The sequence below is a fragment of the Lycium barbarum genome, chromosome 2 (genome assembly GCF_019175385.1).
Source record: "Lycium barbarum isolate Lr01 chromosome 2, ASM1917538v2, whole genome shotgun sequence".
Classification (NCBI taxonomy): domain Eukaryota; kingdom Viridiplantae; phylum Streptophyta; class Magnoliopsida; order Solanales; family Solanaceae; genus Lycium; species Lycium barbarum.
Genome location: NC_083338.1, coordinates 10,836,459 through 10,857,809, shown reverse-complemented (window position 1 = coordinate 10,857,809; position 21,351 = coordinate 10,836,459). Strand labels below are relative to the sequence as shown.

The 21,351-nt window shown below is 36.3% G+C and overlaps 2 protein-coding genes across 2 annotated transcripts; one reads left to right on the top strand and one right to left on the bottom strand.

Annotated features, from left to right (window-relative positions):
- Positions 1 to 1,448: 1,448 nt before the first annotated feature.
- Positions 1,449 to 7,219, top strand: LOC132629320 (cytochrome P450 93A3-like). The gene is made up of 3 exons (XM_060345008.1): positions 1,449 to 2,182; positions 2,410 to 2,596; positions 6,301 to 7,219. Exons 1-3 carry the CDS (start codon positions 1,449 to 1,451, stop codon positions 6,955 to 6,957), a joined length of 1,578 nt encoding a protein of 525 aa, XP_060200991.1. The 3' UTR covers positions 6,958 to 7,219.
- Positions 7,220 to 9,780: 2,561 nt separating this feature from the next.
- LOC132628341 (uncharacterized) lies at positions 9,781 to 11,119 on the bottom strand. Its single transcript, XM_060344126.1, has 3 exons — positions 11,038 to 11,119; positions 10,529 to 10,869; positions 9,781 to 10,473 (listed from the first exon to the last, which is right to left on the bottom strand). The coding sequence occupies exons 1-3, from the start codon at positions 11,117 to 11,119 to the stop codon at positions 9,781 to 9,783; spliced, it is 1,116 nt and encodes a 371-aa protein (XP_060200109.1).
- Positions 11,120 to 21,351: the final 10,232 nt, after the last annotated feature.

Below are 21,351 nucleotides of genomic sequence, written 5' to 3'. Positions count from 1 at the left end.
TGAGAACTCTAAAATTAATCACTAACTATTTTTGAGAGCTTAGTTGCTTAGGAGTCCCTTTGATTGTACAATACCAATCATTCTTTGCTGGATGGTTGCCAAGTAATTGTCCCTTTTTGTAAACTTCTGTTTATAATAAAATGAAATTTAATTTATTTATTTAAAAAAAGTAAGAACCACTTATCTTCTAGGAAAATATTCTCCATGGAAGATATTTTACAACAAAATATTTTCTCCATGAAAAATATTTTCCTCCGTACCAAAAACACCCTAAGAAGTTAAAGAAAGATCAAAAAAGAAAGTATAGGAATTTAGTGAAAGATGGCAGCAAGTACAAAGAAATGTTTGGTATTAGTAGTTGAGAATTTCTGAAATGTTTACATCGTATAGTTTCACCTAAAAAATATCAGAATGAAGTAGTCCAACATTAGTCTGTTCTTTTTCTTCTTCGAGGTCCATTTTCACATTGGGGGATTCCACTGTGTCTGGACATTGGATTCCACATGCTAATTACTTATGTTTTGGTTAATCTTTATAGTTTCTTTGTTACTTTTTTTTTTAAGAGTTATGCACTTAAGTTTATTAAGTACTTTTTAACTTTACAATTTATAATTAACTTTAATAATATACTATACTATTCTAAAATATTGCTTATCTACACCTTATACGACGGATGACTCAATTATTCTAGCTTGATGCAAATTGAGCTGTGATTCAATTTGTCTTTGTCTTCAACTTTCAACCTGTTCAATTTAATCCTAAAATTGGTCATGGCTCAAATATATGATCAAACGAATCAAACGAATGCACCAACATAACTCATACTTACTGTAGAATTAATTAATTTGCACCTGTTCGGTTATGTTATCCAGTTACTACAAATAGAGTAGAGTTGTCGATGGACTTGGTTCCCATCAATATATATATCTGAGCTAACTCGTTTATATTCCACAGACAAGAAATTGACTGCCTGATTGCCGTTTGATTAGTTAATATTTGCCAGTGGACATAAAGAAGAATTTGATTTTTTGCAGGCTTTACTTTACTTATTTATAGTGTCTTTATTACTTTCTTGTTTTAATAAAATTAATCATGTTGTTCGGCAATCCTTTGTCCAGGTTCACAAGACATGGTCTTGCTTATGTAACGTAAGTATGGAATTGGATAACGTCATATTCCTCATAAAATTATGTAAGTTCATTCATCTTAAAAAATGTATCAATGCCGGCCCTGATTTCTACTTTTACTTTTATAATCATGATGAAGACGTGCTGGATGTATATGCAGTTGACAATTTCTAAAAATTACACAATATGAATGAAAAAGAAAAGAAAAAAAAAAGTAGTTTCGACCAACATGATTTGGTATTCTTGTATAAATAGGTGCACCTGCTATAACTAAACAACCAAAAAGCTCTCACCGAATAGTTTTATTTTTATTTCCCGAAAATGGTGGATATTCAAGGCTACTTGATACTATTCCTTATTTGGCTATTTTCTACCTTATTTCTTAAATATGTTGTGTTCCATAAACGAACCACTTGTCATCTTCCACCAAGCCCGTTTGGTTTACCGATCATCGGTCACTTACACCTCCTATCTCCAATACCTCACCAGGCCCTTCACAGGCTCTCAGCACGTTATGGGCCTTTAATCCACATAAATCTTGGATCCGTCCCTTGTCTAGTAGTTTCATCGCCCGAAATGGCTAAAGAAGTTCTCAAAACTCATGAAACTTCGTTTCTAGATCGACCGCAAACATCAGTAGTTGATTACTTAACTTATGGTTCACAAGACTTTTCCTTTGCGCCTTACGGGCTTTACTGGAAGTTCATGAAGAAAATATGCATGACCGAACTCCTTGGGGCTCGAACATTGGACATGCTTCTTCCTGTAAGACGCGATGAAATAAAATGTTTTATCAAATTACTCTTACAAAAGGCGAAAATTGGTGAAGCAATAGACATTGAAGCCGAGCTTTTAAGGGTTTCGAATAATGTTATTTCAAGAATGATAATGAGTGAAAGGTGTTCCGAAAACAACCACGAAGCTGGGAATATTAGGAAGTTGGTTCATGATATTGCTGAACTCACTGGGAAATTTAATCTGTCTGATTATATTTGGTTCTGTAAAAATTTGGATTTACAGGGGTTTGGAAGGAGAACAAAGGATGTACATAAAAGGTTGGGTTTTTTCTTTCATTTTTGGCCCGTCGGCCGAAATTAATTACTGGCGCCAGCCAAAATATACAAAACCCAGACATTGATTATGTATCTTATACGTATATTTATGTTTATGATATGTATATTTTGTGTATATGTATATTTTGTGTATATTTATAGTTAATTTACAAGACCTATATATTTGCTGGCTATTATTCTTTGAGCGGTCCAAAAATGTAATTTTCCAGGTTTGATAAGATGATGGAGAGGATCATAAATGAACACGAAGAAACTAGAAGGAAAAGAAATCAGCAAAGTGAGGATGGAGGTGAAACTGTAGTGATCAAAGATTTGCTTGATATTCTACTTGATATATCGGAGGACGATAGTTCAGAGATGAGATTGACAAGAGAGAACATCAAAGCTTTCATCCTGGTAAGTTTCTCATAATTTTCATCGGTTACGTTGATCCTTTTTGGATAACTGTTTAGTAAATGAACTTTTTATCTCTCATATAACTTATAGATCTTTTAGACCACGGTCTAAAGATTTCTTCTGAGCAAACTGAAAATCTTATGCGAAAACGTTAGACAGTACGTATTCTAAATTTCGTAGACGTTAAACGACCGTTTAATATTTTGTTTGTCCAAAGAACTATAGTTGCACAACTTTAAAAATACAGACAAAATCTAAGTGATTGACCTAAAAAGGGACATTTATGTACATATGTTGTAGTCGTCTGTAGCTTACTAGGAAAATGCTTATTTCAAAAGAAAAGGCACAAAATTAAGTACTTCCTGTGAAAAATTTAATTTAATTTTTTGGAAGAATAAATATCATAGATATTTAGAAGAGTTCTAGAAAGTTATATTATAATATTTTTGATATATATACTTAGGAAATGTCTAGAAATTCTAGACACTTAGATATTTGTAGTTGAGGGTAGAATTATCTAGATCCTTTTGTAACTAGAATAATATCATGATAGTCTAGAATAGTGGTAGGAGATAAGAGTAACTAGAATTTTCTTATGGATGTATCTAGAATAATATCTAGAACCATCCCTAGACAAGTATAAATAGGGGTGACCTTGAACATTTGTAATCAAGCCAAGCCAACCCCAATTGTAAGTCATTCAAGTCAATTCAAGTGAGTCTTATTCCATTTCAAAGTTCTCCTTTCTATAGCTTCCTCTTCTTTAGTTGAATCTTCCGATCTTAGTTAACGATCTTGGGCTAGCAGAAGGTCTCCCTGATTTACTTTTCTTCTGTTGTATTTCTCTACATGGTATCAGAGCCATAGCCATAGATTGGCTGCTGGGTTTTGTTTCAAGATCGGGTTAGTGGTAGATTCAACTGGTTTCTCTAAATGGATTTGAGCGGTCGAGTTAATGGACTGGGGATGGAGTTGTTAAATCAGTCCAATTACAAGGTATGGAAGACATGTATGGAGTCATACCTTATCGGCGAGGATTTGTGGGATGTTGTTAATGGGAGTGACACAAATCCTCCTGCCGACGGACCGGAAAATAGTAGCGGATATAAGAAGTGGAAGCAGATTAATGCAAAGGCGGAGTTCATCCTAAAGAGGTCCATCTCGCACAACTTGTTTGATCATATTATAAGGTGCAAATCAGCTCATGAAATTTGGAGGACCCTTAATCATTTGTTCAACAAGAAGGATGAAGCCCGGCTACAAATATTGGAGAATGAATTGGCGAACACCACTCAAGATAATCTTTCTATTGCCGAGTACTTTTTGAGGATTAAGAACTTATGTTCTGAGATCTCTTTATTAAATCCAGACAAGACTATCTCCGAAGCGCGAATAAGAAGAACTATTATTCGTGGTTTGAAGTCAGAATATATTCCTTTTGTTACATCGATTCAAGGATGGGCTCAACAACCATCCTTGGAGAAGTTTGAGAATTTGTTGTCATCACAGGAGCTACTAGCCAAATAGATAGCTAGTGTATGTTTTAAAGAAGGGGAAGGAAATGCACTTGTAGCTAACAAGAGGAATTTTAAAGGAAGACAAAAGCGAAGTGGCTCAAGAGAGATGACACATTCTCAATTCCATGAGGGGTCAAGCTCGCCAAGACAGAAGGAAGAGTATTCTAATAACGCTAAAAAGACTATTAAATGTTATTGATGTGGTGAAGTAGGACACATAAAAAGATTTTGCCCAGCCAAGGAAAGCAACATGGCTCAAATCGAGAAAGCTCCTGAAGAAGAAGAAGAAGAAGAAGAAGAAGAAGAAGAAGAAGAAGAAGAAGAAGAAGAAGAAGAAGAAGAAGAAGAAGAAAAAGAAGAAGAAGAAGACTGGGGAAGGTGCTTTGTAGCTGAGACTCGAGTAGTAGACGCCTTGGCTTCCCTTAATTTTGAAAGAGACTGGATCGTGGATTCAAGATATGGACACCGTCTCACTGGAGATGAATCTAAATTTTCCAACTTCCGAGAAGATAATGATTGTGATGTAGTTGTGACAGAAAATAATACGGTCCATGACGTGGAGAGGGAAATCATTGGCGACATCAACAAGAAGCAAGAAGATTTCAAAGACATTCAAACTAGTGATGTGGTAGCTGCTGTTGAAGTGATCAACGAACCAGATGCTGAAACTGGTAATCAAGGTCTGGACGTGAAGGATGTTGAAGTAGAACCTGAGCAGGCAGTGTCTGAAATTATATATGGCAATGATGACCATTCCGAAGAAAGCATTGAGGGAATTATAGTGGAAGTTGAAGTCTCTAGTCAATCAGCTGCCGTATCAGAGTCAATTACTAGCTCAGATCAAATACTGGAAGCAGATAGAGAAGCCGACGGTCAAATAAAGGAAGAAGTTGTCATTGAATTTCATATGGAGACATAAACGGTATGATTTTTGGAAGCTCTGAAGCTGCCAAACAATTTATTGAGGAGCTGGAAAGGGAATCTAGTGGTGGATCCTATGCTGGTATTGAGGCTTCGAAGGAAATTCATGCTCAGATCGTCACCGACTCAGGTGCTTCTCCAGATAACACAATTGTTAAGGAGCTAAGAGAAAAGGGGAGTCTGGAAACTCAAGAATGTGAAATTCAGCATGAAGATGATTCACGTGATTCGCAAAGGCCAAAAAGAAATAGTGGTAAGTCTGCCCGCAACAGAGATGAAAATTTTATCGAGACGTATTCATGTTTCTTTGGAGGCCCAATTATTAGCGGAAAATCATCATCATTTGAAGAAGGAAGAAGTGTCGGGAAAATATTGCTGAGATCTTCACCAAGGCACGCTCAAAAGCTTCGTCTGAGTTCTTCCACGACTAGTTCAGGATTGCTTCCAAAAAAATACTTTAAGGGGGGGTGTGAAAAATTAAAGTTAATTTTTTGGAAGAATAAATATCACAGATATTTAGAAGAGTTCTAGAAAGTTATATTATAATATCTTTGATATATATACTTAGGAAATGTCTAGAAATTCTAGACACTTAGATATTTGTAGTTGAGGGTAGAATTATCTAGATCCTTTTGTATCTAGAATAATATCATGATAGTCTAGAATAGTGGTAGGAGATAAGAGCAACTAGATTTTTCTTATGGATGTATCTAGAATAATATCTAGAACCATCCCTAGACAAGTATAAATAGGGGTGACCTTGAACATTTGTAATCAAGCCAAGTCAACCCCAATTGTAAGTCATTCAAGCCAATTCAAGAGAGTCTTCTTCCATTTCAAAGTTCTCCTTTCTATAGCTTCCTCTTCTTTAGTTGAATCTTCTGATATTAGTTAACGATCTTGGGCTAGCAGAAGGTCTCCCCGATTTTTTTTTCTTCTGCTATATTTCTCTACACTTCCTCCTACCCCAAATGTTTTGGTGCTCTACATTTTCGGAGAGTTAATAGTATTTACACAATGTTGAAACTTGTTTGTCCAAAGTTTTTAAGAGAAAGTTAACATGACTATTAAATTATAAATTCATCATTAATCAGTCTGTTATAGTTAAATATTTAGAAAGTTCATAAAACACAAAAAAAAATCAATTCTTTTACAATAGATAAAATATTAGAGGATTAGTCTCAGCCTGTTGAAGAGAAATTAATGACCCATCTGAGAATTATTATGATAGTTTGAATAGTTACAGCTGCAACTAATATTTTACAGGACATATTTGCTGCTGGGACGGATACCGCGGCTCTTACAGTAGAGTGGGCACTAGCAGAGCTTATCAACCATCCAAACATTATGCAAAAAGCTGTCCAAGAAATTGATTTTATCATTGGTAAGAATCGACTTGTGGAAGAATCGGATATCTCAAACCTCCCTTACCTCCAAGCCATTGTTAAAGAAACTTTTCGACTACACCCTACTGGGCCTATGATCATAAGAGAATCGACTGAAGATTGTTGCATCGGAGGTTATCACGTAGCGAAAAACAGTAGGCTACTAGTCAATACGTGGGCGATTAATAGGGATCCCGAGTATTGGGAAAATCCACTTGAATTTATACCAGAAAGATTTTTGACCCAAGAGGGGGAGGGGAACGCGAAATCCCAATTGGACGTAAGGGGACAACACTATCACTTTTTGCCATTTGGCACTGGGAGAAGAGGTTGCCCTGGAACTTCATTAGCATTACAAGTAGTTCAAACAAGCCTTGCTGCCATGATACAGTGCTTCGAATGGAAAGTTCGTGGTGGAGTGGCAGGTAAAGTGGATATGGAAGAGGCACCTGGCATTACACTTTCTAGAGCTAATCCTTTGGTTTGTATTCCAGTGACTAGGCTGAATCCATTTATATCAACAACATTATCCGCTTAGATTTATTATTGAAGATTGTCGATATTTGTCGAAGGCCAATAAGGTCACGATTCATGTCTGGAGGGAGGCAAACCAGTGTACCAATTGTCTAGCAAATGAAGGAACACCATCATGAAGAGGTCTTGATACTCTGGAGTAAGTTACTTAAGGATATGGAGCTTCTTCTCCTAGCAGACTTAAGTTATGTTGCTTATGTAAGTTTTTAAGATCTTTATTTAGTTTGTTTTTCCAATTCACCAAAAAGAATGTGACAATGTTATAATCGGAAATATATTAGTTTTAGTTTCACTTCACTTTTATGTATTTGACATCTTTGGTGTAATCAATTCATGATTGATCTTATACTTCACAAATGCTATCTTGCCGAGAGAGGTAATTAGCGTGCCAATGATGATTTTTTTTTTAAATCTATATATATATATATGGTCATTTTTATATATTCAAAGTTATCTACTCGTAACAATCTATCTTTTGGACATACGATGATTCTTTCACGATCTGTGATAAATTACAATGACCAAGTAGTTAAGAAAGATCAAAGAATGACGTAGGAATTTATTGAAAGTTGGTAACAATTACAAAGAAATTTTGGTGTTGAGAACTCTACTTCAATCGAATGTTTCAGCTTAAGAAAAATATCAAAATGACGTGGTCCAGCATTAGTCTGTTTTGTTCTTCTTCTAGGTCCATGTTTCATCGAGGGATTCCAATGTTTCTTATGTTTTGGTTCGTCTTTCTTAATTTCTTTGTTATTTTCTTCTTCTTTTTTGTTATATACACTGACAAGAGTTAAGAGTTAAGAATCTTTAAGCATATTTGGGTAAACTTATGAACTGATCAAATTCGGATACCAAATCCCAACTTATATGGCGTATCTTGTTTTATTCGTTCCCCAAACAAGTCAGTTTCTTATTTAAAACGGTTTAACTTCAGTTTCTTATTTAAAACGGTATAACTTCAAAATTCTCATTTTATCCTTACTGAGATCATTTATAGCACACAAATGTCTCAGACTTGTTTTTACCACAACTTTCAAAGGTGCCTCTTTCTTTCTTAAGCTTCGTGCCTATCAAACACTAAAATTGGGATGGAGGGAGTATATTCTTATTCACTTCCCAAATTATACCTCAAACTACAATTATAATGAAAGAGCTCTTCGACCAATAGTCAATTAACAGAAGCCATATATAACAACAACGAGAGTAACGTAGATCATGTCTGTCAACTGCGATTATGGACAGAAGTTTTGTGCAATTGAACCACTTATCCTTGGCTTAAAAAACCTCCCTCACCCACCAGGTAGCAAACATAAAACAACACGACATTCTGCAATACTCACAATTACGTTGACAAGATAGTTGAGAGACAAGGTAAAGAAATACTAAAAGGATCGTGGGTGATTGGAAATTCTTTATCAACTGCTGCCACCACCAAAGAGATATCCCAGATAAGATCCACCATCAGGGGCTGCCTGGATTTTGGTAGATGGCCGTTCCTACAACAACGCAATAACCCTAGTTAAAACCAAACAATTTTCCCTAACAAATGATATATGATTAAAAGAGACAATGGAACCGAGAAAGATCAGGTTCCACACATATGAGAAGGTATGGGATGGCAGTTCCTTGAAAAGCAAATTATTCAATTAGTTTTCTAGCCAAAGCACTTGTATAGTTTTCCAGGTGGAAAGGAATTCTAAAGTAGCAATCAACTGTCACACAGATATGCACCTTAAATCCCTCAACAATTCCTTAAGAAATCAGTCGCAAAGATTAATTGCTAAAATCCAAAGCTAACAGAAACTCCACAACATGAGAGTTACGTCGATGGAGTATGCTTGCAACTTATTCATAACACGAAACACATGACGTGAAACCATTGCAAATAGCAGCAACATAAGCTCCACGCGAACTTCTGCCTACAGACGATTTATCATTTGGTCGAAATGTGTTCAAGAAACTCTTATCACGAAAAATGATATATGTTCAATATCTTGTCCTCATTTTAACTCGTTGGACTCAACAGGTGGCAAGATCTAAATCCTATGATCCATCCACTATAGATTGACGGATCAGCAAGGTTAAATTCCAGGAGAGTCGTTATATTCCCTTTTTATAGGTTCGATAGGGAAAAAAGCAACCTATTGTCATATCCTGAGCTGCATTGAATTTGTTTAACATATAGGTTTGGTTTTTCTTTTTAAAAATCTTTTTACATATTTATTTGCAGATATCTTCCAAATGAAAAGGAAGGCAGGCAGCAACAGTTAGCTGATGACTATTACCAGCCATTGATTAACATCAGCTATCAACGACATGGCTCAACATTGCAACTACAATAATTGCAAACAGAAGTTAATACTCTTTATTTGGGATATTGAAATAATGCTAGCTAGTTTAAGGAGCCATAGTAATTGTTATATTGATTTCAGAATTTAATATATTATTCTTTTATAAACACACAGAAATAAGACGACTAGGTGCTGGAGGATGGCAACAAACTAATTTTTATTTTTTTTCCATAAGCCAAACATCCAGGTTTTCACCCATGTGATGTTGGGGGGTTTGGCATAGACCCCTACCTTGTAAATTGAAAAACCAAAGGATTACAATACAAGGAGGAGAGCATAAACCTTACCTCTTCTATCCTAGAATCAGGAAACTATACTATTTAGGACATGTACATTATAGCCTACAGCTCTCAGAGGCAAGGTCTCAAGAGTTATCTACTATAATACAGCATGATAGAGCACCAAAAAAAATTTTCCCAGCTGCTCAAACAATTAGACTGAAGCCTAGCCCGAGCATTGAGAACTTTAACAGTCTAAGGTGGTTCAAAGTACCACCCTGTATGCTTTGCAGGCCTAATTCTGAATGAGGGGAATCCCATTTTGTCCATGCGAAGAGGTCCTACAACTTCTTGATCAAGATTATTGAAAAGCTTGGACAGTGCATCAGCCACCAGGTTAGCTTCTCTATAACAGTGAGACACTTTGACCCTTCTTTGGTTGACAATCTTCTTCATCTCTTCAATCAGTTTTTGAAAATTCCAAGGGACTTTGCCTTTACCTTGAATCATCTGCACAACAAACAGAGAATCCAATTGCATTATGAAATCAGAAAGATTATGAAAATGACACCACTTTAAACCATATAGAGTAGCTTGGAGTTCACTGGAATTGTTAGTTAAGAATTGGAGTGGTTTAGCAAAAGCCATAACCATATCCCCATTTCTCTTTCTAATAATTCCTCCTGCCCCAGCTCTGGTTAAAGAGGGATAACAACTGCCACCAGTGTTCAAAATAAATGAGTACTGCTCGGGGCATTCCCACTGGACCAATTTGCTGGATATTCTTGTTCTATAGTTGATGACTATGTCACAGACAAACTCCCAGTTCCAATCTTCATTCATTTTGCTGAAAATCTTGCCTAGAGTTATCTTGATTTGGAATAGGAGCTTCTGCTTGATTCTTGCATTGGAAGTATTCTTGTTGTCATATTTCTTTGTGCATCTTGCCTTCCAAATTTCCCAGCAAACAATGTTAGGTGATGTTTAGAAGGATTTTATGAACCACATTAATAGGCTTCCTATCCCACCGGTTTTTCAATATTTCTGTCACATTAGAGTGCCTGTAGCTGATGCCCAGAGGGTCTGAGGCCATTCTCCATGCTCTGATAGCCAGATCACTCCTAGCAAATACATGATTGAGATTTTCTTTTTTGTCCACTCTACAACATATACATCTAGTATCTGGTTGAATTCTAAACCTGGTAAGAGTATCATCAAAAGGAAGTTCCTTTTTAGTAAGTCTCCACATGAAAAAGGAAATTTGAAATGGCAAACCTTTACTCCAAATTTCTTTGGACTGAGGCATGACAGATCTTTTTTGTCTATGTATTTTATAAGATGAAGCTGTAGAGAAGTTCCCATCAGTGGTTAAAGTCCAATAGGCTTTGTCTTTGCTGATGCTATTGATGCTTTTTTGGCTGATCTCACTGACCACCTCATGAGGAAGAATTGTAGAGAGATTTGTGAGATCCCAAGCCCCATCTTAAATGAATTCCTTCACCTTGGTATTACCAGGTTTCACCAAGTGGTTAAACCAAATATGTGAGAGGTCCAAATGATGTCCAAGAGTCCCACCAGAAGAGGGCATTCCCATCTCCTATTTTCCAGAACAACTTCTTTTCAGATTCACCTCTAATACTCAACAAGGATCTCCAAGCATTAAAATCTTTAGAGTTTTTCACTTTTGAGATAGGATTGGATCTTGGACAGCATTTGACTTTGAGAAATCTTGACCAAAGATTATTTTCAGTCTTAAATCTCCACCATCTTTGGTAGTGAACGCTTTGCAAATGTCATTAAGCTTCTTGAAACCTAGGCCACCTTCTTCTTGAGGGTAACACATGTTGTCCCAAGAGCTCCAATGGTATTTGTTTTTCTCCTCCTTTTTGCCCCAAAAGAAGTTAGAGAAATACATCTCTATTTGCTTGGCAACAGTAACTTGGGGGGATTAAGGCAGCCATAAGATAAAGGGTTTGGGATTGTAAAATATGTTTGAGGAGAACAGCCTTGCCCCCTTTTGATAACATAGAACTTTGCCATCCTCCTGCCTTGTTTAGGACTTTAGTAGCAAGATCAGAGAAGAGATTGCAAGTCTTTCTACCAGTATAAATGGGCCATCCCAGGTAAGTGAAAGGAAGCTTGGCATGCTTGTAACCAGTCCATCTTTGAATTCTTCTGAGACATCTCTAACTTTGAATACCATGAGTATAAAAGTTGGTCTTGTCCTTATTTATTTCCTGTCCAGAGGCCCTTTAGTATTTGTTAAGGACTTTCATGTGTAACCTCACTGATTTTCTTTCTCCAGAGCTAAATAAGATCAAGTCATCAGCATAGCATAGGTGATTGACCTGAGGTCCTGTATTGCTCATAGAGAAACCATTAAAATTACTGTTGTTATTGAGCTGGTTGAGACCCCTTGACAAGACTTCTGCTGCTAAAATAAATAGAGCAGGTGAAAAAGGATCCCCTTGTTTGACTCCTCTAGAAGAGTTGAAGAACCCATATCTAATGTCATTGATGATGATAGAGTACCGGTTATTGGAGATCAATCTGATATGCCTCCTATCACCCATTCGGAGAAGCCCATTTTCCTTAAAACATTGAGCAGGAACTCCCAAGAAAGCCTGTCATAAGCTTTGGACATGTCCAGCTTAATGATCAACTTTCCTCCTTGATTTTTCTCTTTCATGCCATGTATGATTTCTTGTGCCAACAATACATTCTCTGTAATCATTCTGTCTTTGACAAAACCAGCTTGATTCCCAGAAATAAGTTTTGGCAGCAAAGGGGCTAGTCTCTTAGTCCAGATCTTTGAAATGATCTTATTAGAGACATTGCACTGGCTAATAGGTCTCAACTGAGAGAAATTAGTAGGTGCTTGGACTTTAGGGATAAGGGCTAGACAAGCATAGGTGTAAAATTTAGTCAGATTAGCACCATTACAATAGGCCTGAACAAAATTGCAAACATCCTTCTTAATGATATTCCAAGTGCTTTGGTAGAAGTGGCCATTGAATCCATCATGCCCTGCAGAGCTGTCTAGGTCTAACGAGAAAACAGCCAGCTTGATTTCTTCCTCAGAAGGCACTTCCTCTAGCATATTGTTATCTTCATTAGTAATACTAGGATCCACCCAGCTCAAAATATTTCCCATATCATCTTCTTTTTCTTTGGTAAAGATTTGCTTAAAGTGATCAATAGCAGCCTCAGAAACATCTTGGTTTCCTTCCACCAAGTGTCCTTATTTGTTCCTGATTCTACGAATATGGTTCCTTCTTCTCTTTTGTTTGATCATACTATGGAAGTACTTAGAATTAATATCTTCTTCCTCAACCCATTTAATCCTGGTTTTTTGCTTGAGAATAAAGTTTTCTCTCTTAAGCCATAAGATTTACTCAGCTTGAGCTTGGTGCATAAGCTCCCTATTGTTATCAGAATCATCCAGTTCATAGGTTTTCTCTAGCTGCTTAGTGTTTTCTTCCATCTACTTGACTGTATCAAACACATTGCCAATGGATTCCTTAGACCAGATGCTTAAATTGTGAGCCAAAGTCTTGAGCTTTTGTTGCATAACCCATAAAGCATTACCTTGAACCTCCTGATCCCAGGATTCTTCAACTACAGCTTGAAAAGCTGGTTGTTGGGACCAGAAGTTTAGGAATTTGAAGTATTTAATGGGATGATCACTATTGTTGGAGCATCTCATTAACATCAGATTATGGTCTGATCAAGTTTTGGAAGTGTGATCAACCCTGGTGTTTAGGAACATGTTAGACCATTTTTCATTTATAAGGACCCTGTCCAATCTTTTGCTGATTCTGAATCTACCCCTCCTTCCGTTGCACCAAGTGAAAATATTGCCTGTGAATCCTGCATCCACTAGCTCACAATATTCCAAGCAGTTGATGAAGTCTAGACTCCTGCTTAAACTGTGAAGAATTCCTCCTTTCTTTTCTTTAGGAGCTAGAATTGAGTTGAAGTCTCCAACTACTGTCCAAGGACCATCCACAGAAGCATAAATATTTCTTAAGTCATCCCAAAGTTTCCTTTTTCTTCTAGCCTTGGTCTTTGCATAAATCACTGAAATAAAGAAGTGATATGTGGCATGGATAGTGTTGCATTTAAAAGGCAATTGTTGCTTCTTGTTAGAGATCACATTGCAGGTCATGTTATTTCTCCAGAAGCACCATATTTTGCTGTTGATATTAGTTGCTGCTTGATCAAACCCAAAGTAAATCCTATAACTTTCAATTTGATTAGCAGTTAAAAAAGGCTCTTGAAGAGCCACAAAATCTATTTTATGCATTCTGATCAACTTAAGCAGTCTTTCAGAAGTTTTTTTTGGAAATCATTCCTCTTATATTCTATATTATGATTCTAATCATAATAACATATGGAAATCATAGGAACTTAAACTTGAAAGCTGGAGGAATGGTGCTTAGACACTTCCTTTTGCTTTTTTTTGTTACTCCTGAACCCTCTTGGGGAGAGCCCTTTCTTGTTAATGGTTTCATTGATTTCTTTGGAGACTGGATCCTCCTCCAGCTGCTTGTCAGGGGCAAATGTTTTGATAAGACTTTCAGCTACCTCATCTTCTTAAGATTCTAAAGCTCTGTTTGTGCCATCAGGATCTTTTTATGAGAATTCACCTTCTTCCTCCTCTGAGTTGACACTATAGTTGGTGTTTTGATCTTGTTCTAAATCTGGGCCATGTCTGTAATCAGGGTTGTGATCCATTATAACCTCCAATGAGCCTAAGTCCACAACCATTCTCCACTCATGACTGGGGTGTTCTTTGGATCAAAGGAAACTGGTGACATGACTTCACAATCATTGTTGTCTATAGGATGCCCAGATTTGCTATGTTGATCCTCTTCCTAATTGTTTTGAGTATTTCCTTTCTCCTTGCTATCTTCTTCCCTCATCCCTTTCTTGCTATTCTTGTTTTTGTTGTCTTTTTCCTCTTTTGTTTCTCTGTACCAGCCTGATTCTTTTCCTTGTTGTCTTCTTTTTTTTGTGCCAGTTTTGTCCTTCTCCTCAGGATTTTGCTTGAGTCTATGCTTTGCCCAAACTAATTGCCTCAAGAAGCTGTTGGTTTGTATCTGTTTATTGCTATTTTTGGTTTTCTTGTTGGCTTTTTTGTTGTTGTGCTCTTTTTGTCCAACATACCTTTCTCCAGTGTTTTCTTCCTCCTCTTCCTGAGCTTCAAGTGGCTCAGATTGATTCTCTGGTGCCTATATTATGGAGGTTCCCACCTGTTCCTTGCCTTTGTTTTTGTCCTTCTGTTCTAATCTATTCCCCCTCTCCTTTTTTTGAGCCAGCTTTGTTGTGGCATTTCTTCTTTTTATGTTCTTGACTTCTATAAACCCCTCATTTTCTAGTTGTTCCTTATTCTTCTCATTCCCAGTATTGTTCAAAGCTTGTTCAACTTGTAAGTTGGTTTGAGTATTTTCCTTGTTTTCTTCCTTCTCATTTCCTTCCTCCCTTTGCTCTCTTTTCCTTGCTTCCACTTTGCATCTGGCAAGATTATGTCCCTGCATTTTACAGGTTCTACAAAATGCAAGAACTCCTTCATATTCCAACTTATGATCATAACCTCTTCTTCCAGCCCCATCTCCCTTTACTCCTACCCAAACAGATTCGAGTAAAGGTTTCATCAAGTCAACTTCCACTCTAACCTTGGCCATATTAGGCCTAGTTTTTCCTATGGTAGCAGCATCCTCTTTTAAAGGGATGCCAACAGGGGCAAGAATTTGCCTGAGATATTCCCATTTAAATAGGTGAAATTTCAATTCTGGAAGAAGGACCCAAATAGGGGCCAAAGAGGTTTCTTCATTCGGATCGAATTCAGGGGTCCATTTAAACATTCTCATCAATGAACCTCCAATGTCCATGAATCTTTTAAAATAAGCTACTGTAAAGTCCTTTTCGTTATTGAAATCCATGAAACATGTCTATAATCATAGGATCCTATTATCACTTTGCCCTCAAGAGGGGATTGTTCCAGAAATTTTGATCTTATTGTGTCAATTTTGGGCCTACCCATCGTGAATTTACCAACCAAGGTGAATTTACAAGTATCAGCCATTCTTCCATAGTAGTCAGTAGAGTTAAAAAGAACAGTAAGCTTACCGTTATGATTAGTTTGATTAGCTATCACCGGAGTTGTAGAATCATCTTTTTCAACTGAGGGCGCACTCCAGAGAATGCTTCTATATAAGATGGTTTGGGGTTTGTTAAATCTTTCACCTGCTTTGGAACCCTAGGTGGATCCTTTGGCTAGATGATACGCGCCGATGGTCCGGCCGTAGGAGGCTCCATGGAGTTGCGCGTGAAGAAGGCGTGCTGATTTTGACCCTAGTCGGGTCAAAATTGACCGTTATATGTCTTAACGGACACTTTATGTACGGAGAGAGTTTCTTTTTAGAGAGAGAATTTTTAGTTTTCGCAACAAACTAACTTGATGTTAGTGAAAAGTCAACAACGAAGGATGAGTTGTAAAACATACAACTTGTCTCCAGTTTCCTTTGGTTACTGAAGATGGCATTATCAAGATTAAATTGGTATTGTAAAATCAAGAGCACATTAAATCGGTTTGAATGACTTTTGGTATTTGTGACTTTGGCAAAGAAACTGAAAATCATGCCATTATACTGCTAGAAGATTGGAATATCTCGATGACAATAAATATCGGGTTCTATTTTTTTTTATTCTACTCTTTTTAGTTTTCCTATCCTATGTGATTTATGAAATTTGGTATATATAAATGTTAGGGTAAGTTCATAATTGTATGAGGATCTTAAAGTATTTGCATGCTATGATTATTTGGAATCACATGTTTTTAAATGTTAATTTTGTTATTCTTTTTACTTAATGAAATTAATCTGTTGGTCTATACAATTTGATAGCATGCATGAAATATGTGGAAGATTATTTTTCAATGTACTAAGGCATGAATTATTGCTTTGTACTAAGGCATGAATTATTGCTTACATTAATACTTGAAATATTTATTCTTGAGATCATGAAATATTTTGTTTGTTAGTTTGGATGAGGGAAGATATGCATATGTTCGTTTGAACAAACGGTTGATATTTAAGGGATACTAAGGATTAGTGAAAAAGCCATTGGAAAAGAAATTAAAAAGTCATACGAAGTGATCGAGGAAGTGCAATATTTTCCAATGAAGGATAATAATTTATTTATGAATATAGAAATTTCTAATCGGAAAATAACCCAAGATAATACTACAACGACAATTGAGAATGTAGTAAGTCAAAATGATACTACGGTAATTGTGCATAAGAGTTTGTTAATTCTGGACAATATGTAGTATGAAACCTATTTGTTCTTTGGATAAAGAAAGAGATCGAGTTTCCTACTGAACTTAGGAGGACTGAAAGATTTACTGAGAATAAGAATTTAAATTTTGATTTTATTTCTTCTCAAGCAAATTATGTTTAGTTGAAGTACAAGTAAAGTATTAAATAAAAGACTATTGTCTTGAATCTGGATGAAGATCAAAAGACGTTAAGCAGTGACTTCAGGTTGTGCTTCTTGAAAATGAGAAGAAAGTTATTAGAAGATCGTTGTATGGATTAAACAAGTTCCAAAAAGTACGAAAATTTGATAAGGTAATTTTATCAAATGCTTTTAAACATTATGGAGCAGAAAAATGGATTTCAGATTAACAAAGGATTACAGAGTGATAATATAATTTATGTTGGTGACATGCTATAAGAACTAATATGCAAGGCATGAATGAAACTAAGAAGTTTTGGACTCTCAAGTTAAGATAAAAGATTTGAGAGAAGTTGCTACTATCTCTTAGGTATCAAAATTAAAAATGTAGTGGAGGTTTCATTTTATGTGAATATTACTACATTGAAAAAGTTCTTTCAAGGTGTTTAATCATTTAGGTATTAGGAATTTTATACTCAATTAGATGTTTTTATAAATTGATTGAGAAATGGGAAAGATTTATTAGTCAATAAGACTATGCTAGTGTTGTGGTAATTTAATAGGATCTCGAGTTTAATTGCACTAGGTTTTGCCTTTGATATTGTAAATATCGAAATATGCTCATAATCCTATAAGTGAGCATTGGAGAAGTATCATAAGGATACTTGGTTATCTTAAAAGGACAAAATCTTCGCCTTATTTTAAAACATGTCTTTTTAATATTGAAGGGTATTGTGGTGCTAGTTGGATAACTAGTATAAATGATAATAGGTTAGCGTCTGACTGAACCCTGTTTTGGATGGAAAAAAAGTTTCATGAGCTTCTAAGAAACAGACGTGCGTTACTCATTTCTTTATGAAATTCGAATTTATAGATGCAGAAAGAGAGACAAGATGGCTGGAAAAGTTATTATAAAATTGTGGCCACAACGGAAGCCAATTGTTCTCTTTACACTGTGATGGTGAAGCACTATGTCTAAGGTATTTAGCAAAAATGAAAATCTAAACATATTGCTTGAATCATGTATAAGACAACTGAATGTTGGTGGAATTATCACCAGTTGTTTATGTCATGTCTACATGACTATGTCGACCCATTGATGTTTAAAATGCTCTTGAGAGGTATGATTATAGCCACTATGAGTGTTGTGGGTCTAAGGGAATTAAATTGTCACGGGTAATGGGAACCTTACCTCTACTAGTGCTCTACAACAATACTACAGGCTTAAAAGGTAATAACAAGTTATTCTGTGACGGTTAGCAAGTACTGGAATTTAGTATTTTAAAAAAGGAGGATGAGTACAAAAGTACTATTAATGAAGAAACCAGAGTTCAAATTAATAACTAAGTAAAGTCCACGGTAAGGACTTGATAAGTCCAAGATAAGGACTTGGTTTAAAACTTCACCTATATATATAAGCACTTGAAGTGGTGCCACTTCGGCCAAAGTTGGGAGATAAACTTGGTAAAGTGTTTATGAATTCAGGAGGTGGCACAAGGCCATAATCGGGTGCTAAAACTCACGGTCAACAAGTTGTGAAGTTGGTATGATTTATGTGTATAAAGCTTTTCCGTCTTTGTCATTAAGGCATTGTAGTTCAATAGAAATTAATATAACTATCAATTTCGACAAGGATTTGAATCGTTTATACAAGTAGAAGGTTCAACTCGAAAGAGGCCTACTATATGCATAAATCTCATAAATAGCATCAATCACTAACTAAGTGGGGGATTGTTATATTAGTTAGTGTTGATGGGTTAGCTCGGAGGGAAGAAAGTTATTTTTTTAAGGAAATAAAGTCACTATTTTCACATAAAAGAAAGTCACTTTTTGCAGAATAAAAACTCACTCTTTTCAGAAAAGAAAAGTCACTCTAAAAGATGTGTCTGCTACGAAAAGTCTCTTTGAACAGATGTGTCTGTTGCGAACAGATTCCTAAGGTATTATAAATACATGGTACTGCTTCAAAACAGATGGACAATTACAAACTTTCTTTTCTTCTCTCTATCGTTTTCACTACAAATCACAACATTCTGTTCTTGTGGGAAATTCGAATTAATTGCTGGTATTCGAATTTTGGAAGATTTGTAAAATCCTAGAGGAATTCTGCCACCATCCCTGCAGAAACAAAGTGAGAGGCTTAAATTCCTTAAGGACAGAGACTGCTCTATCAAAGCTAGATTATTTCTTCCCCACTTCTGAAACCTATTTTTCTAACAGCAACAGTAACAAGAAGGTAGTACTTGCACTACTAGAAAAACTCAGATTACATGGGGAATTTCTTGGTGATTTTGAAGAAAAATTCGCAGGTAAATAAGTTCCTGCGGATTTTTGTGCCACACAAAATTCAATGGAAAAAAGCTCGTGGGTAATTATTACATGGGGATTTAAAAGTCCCCAGGTAATTTACTTGGGGATTTTGATTTTGCAGGTAAGTTACTTGCGGAATTTCTTGCCAAAAATACTAATTGTTCGGAAAAAAATTGGTAAAAGATCATGAAAAAAGGAATTTTCTTGCGATTTTTTTCACAAGTAAATCCGCATGAAAAAAATCCTCGGTAATCCGCAAGGAATTTCTTGGCAAATTGTGGAAGAGAGTGTAGGAAATCAATCCGTGATTGTATTGATGTATGAAAGTCATTATATACAAAGTAGGTATCTCACTATCAGAGTGATATTAGGCTTAATTATAGGACCTAATTACTATACATAAGGAAGAGAATATTTACAATATTTACATAGACTATTACATAGTCTATCACACCCCGTAGTCGAAGCAGGAGGTTGTCGTACGCTTAGACTGTCCCTGAAATCATCAAAGAGCACGCGCGAAAGACCTTTAGTGAAGATATCTGTGATCTGATAACGGGACGGGACGTGAAGAACACGAACTTCTCCACGGGCAACTTTCTCACGTACGAAATGTATGTCCATCTCAATATGTTTAGTGCGTTGGTGCTGAACTGGATTACCTGATAGGTATATGGCACTAACATTATCACAATAAACCAATGTAGTTGTCCGGATGGGACAACGGAGCTCCAAAAGAAGGTTGCGAAGCCAACAGGACTAGGAGACGACATTAGCGACGCCACGGTATTCGGCCTCGACACTCGACTTAGACATAGTAGGTTGCTGTTTGGATGACCATGAGAAGAGATTATCGCCAAGGAAGACACAGTAACCTGATGTGGATCGGCGAGTGTCTGGACAACCACCCCAATCTGCATCTGTATAAGAAACAAGAGAGGCAATGGAGGATTTGTACAGATGGAGACCAAACTCAATAGTACCTTGAATGTATCGGACTATTCGTTTAAGAGCATGCATATGTGCAACCTTTGGATCATTCATGTAACACCCCGTACCTTTAACGAAAGTTTTGACCACGATCCCAGACTTAGAACATCAGATAAAGAATGTGGGAATTGAAATTTTTCTGTTCAGTTGTGATATGGTGGTTTACGCCCATGAACAGTGGTCGTATTTCAATTTACGACCATGAACAGTGCCCGTAAACTGAAACCAAGAATTTCTGAACATTCTGGAATTTGACATTTTGAGGTTATATGGTTAAATAAGGACCGTATTTTACTTTACGGCCCGTATTTGAAAACGTGTTAGGAATTTGGGAAATCGTACTTGATGAAAGTTGTAGGGAATTGAAATACCTTTCCAACGGTATCTTACGGGGGTCAAACGGACATCTGTGCAAAGAGTTATGACCATTTTACTGAAGAGACGCAGTGTAGTCCGTATTGCAAAATACGGCCCGTATTGCAGTTTACGACCCGTAAACTGAAAATACGACCAGCACTGTTCAGGTCGTAAATTGCAATTTCACAGGACAGTATATATTCATCCATGTCAGTTCAACTAATTATTTTTCATTCCTTCAAACCCTAGAACGACCTCCTACTCTCCTCCAACATCAAGAACACCAAGGTAAGTCCACTCTAATTATTCCAACTCAATTCTAACATATATCCTTGTAATCTAAATAACAAATCATCATTTCTAATCTAGGGTTTTCAAGAAAACCCATCTCAAGATTCAAGAAACAAGATTTAGGAAATCTTCTCCAAAATCCAAGTCTTTAATTCAAGTTTTGGAGCAACTAAGGTATGTAGAACTTCCATCCACATGTGGGAATCTCTATGTTCTTTCCCATGCTTCGTTTCCTTGATATTCATGAAGTTCAAATCTTAGGGCATTAAACCCAACATATTGGTAGCCCGTATTTATGTACATGAATTTTGTATCTATATTCGTTGTTGTATAACTAATCTTCCATTACGATTATTAGGAACCCTAGCTTAATCCATGAATCATGAATTCTTCCTCATGTGTTCCCATTATGTTCAT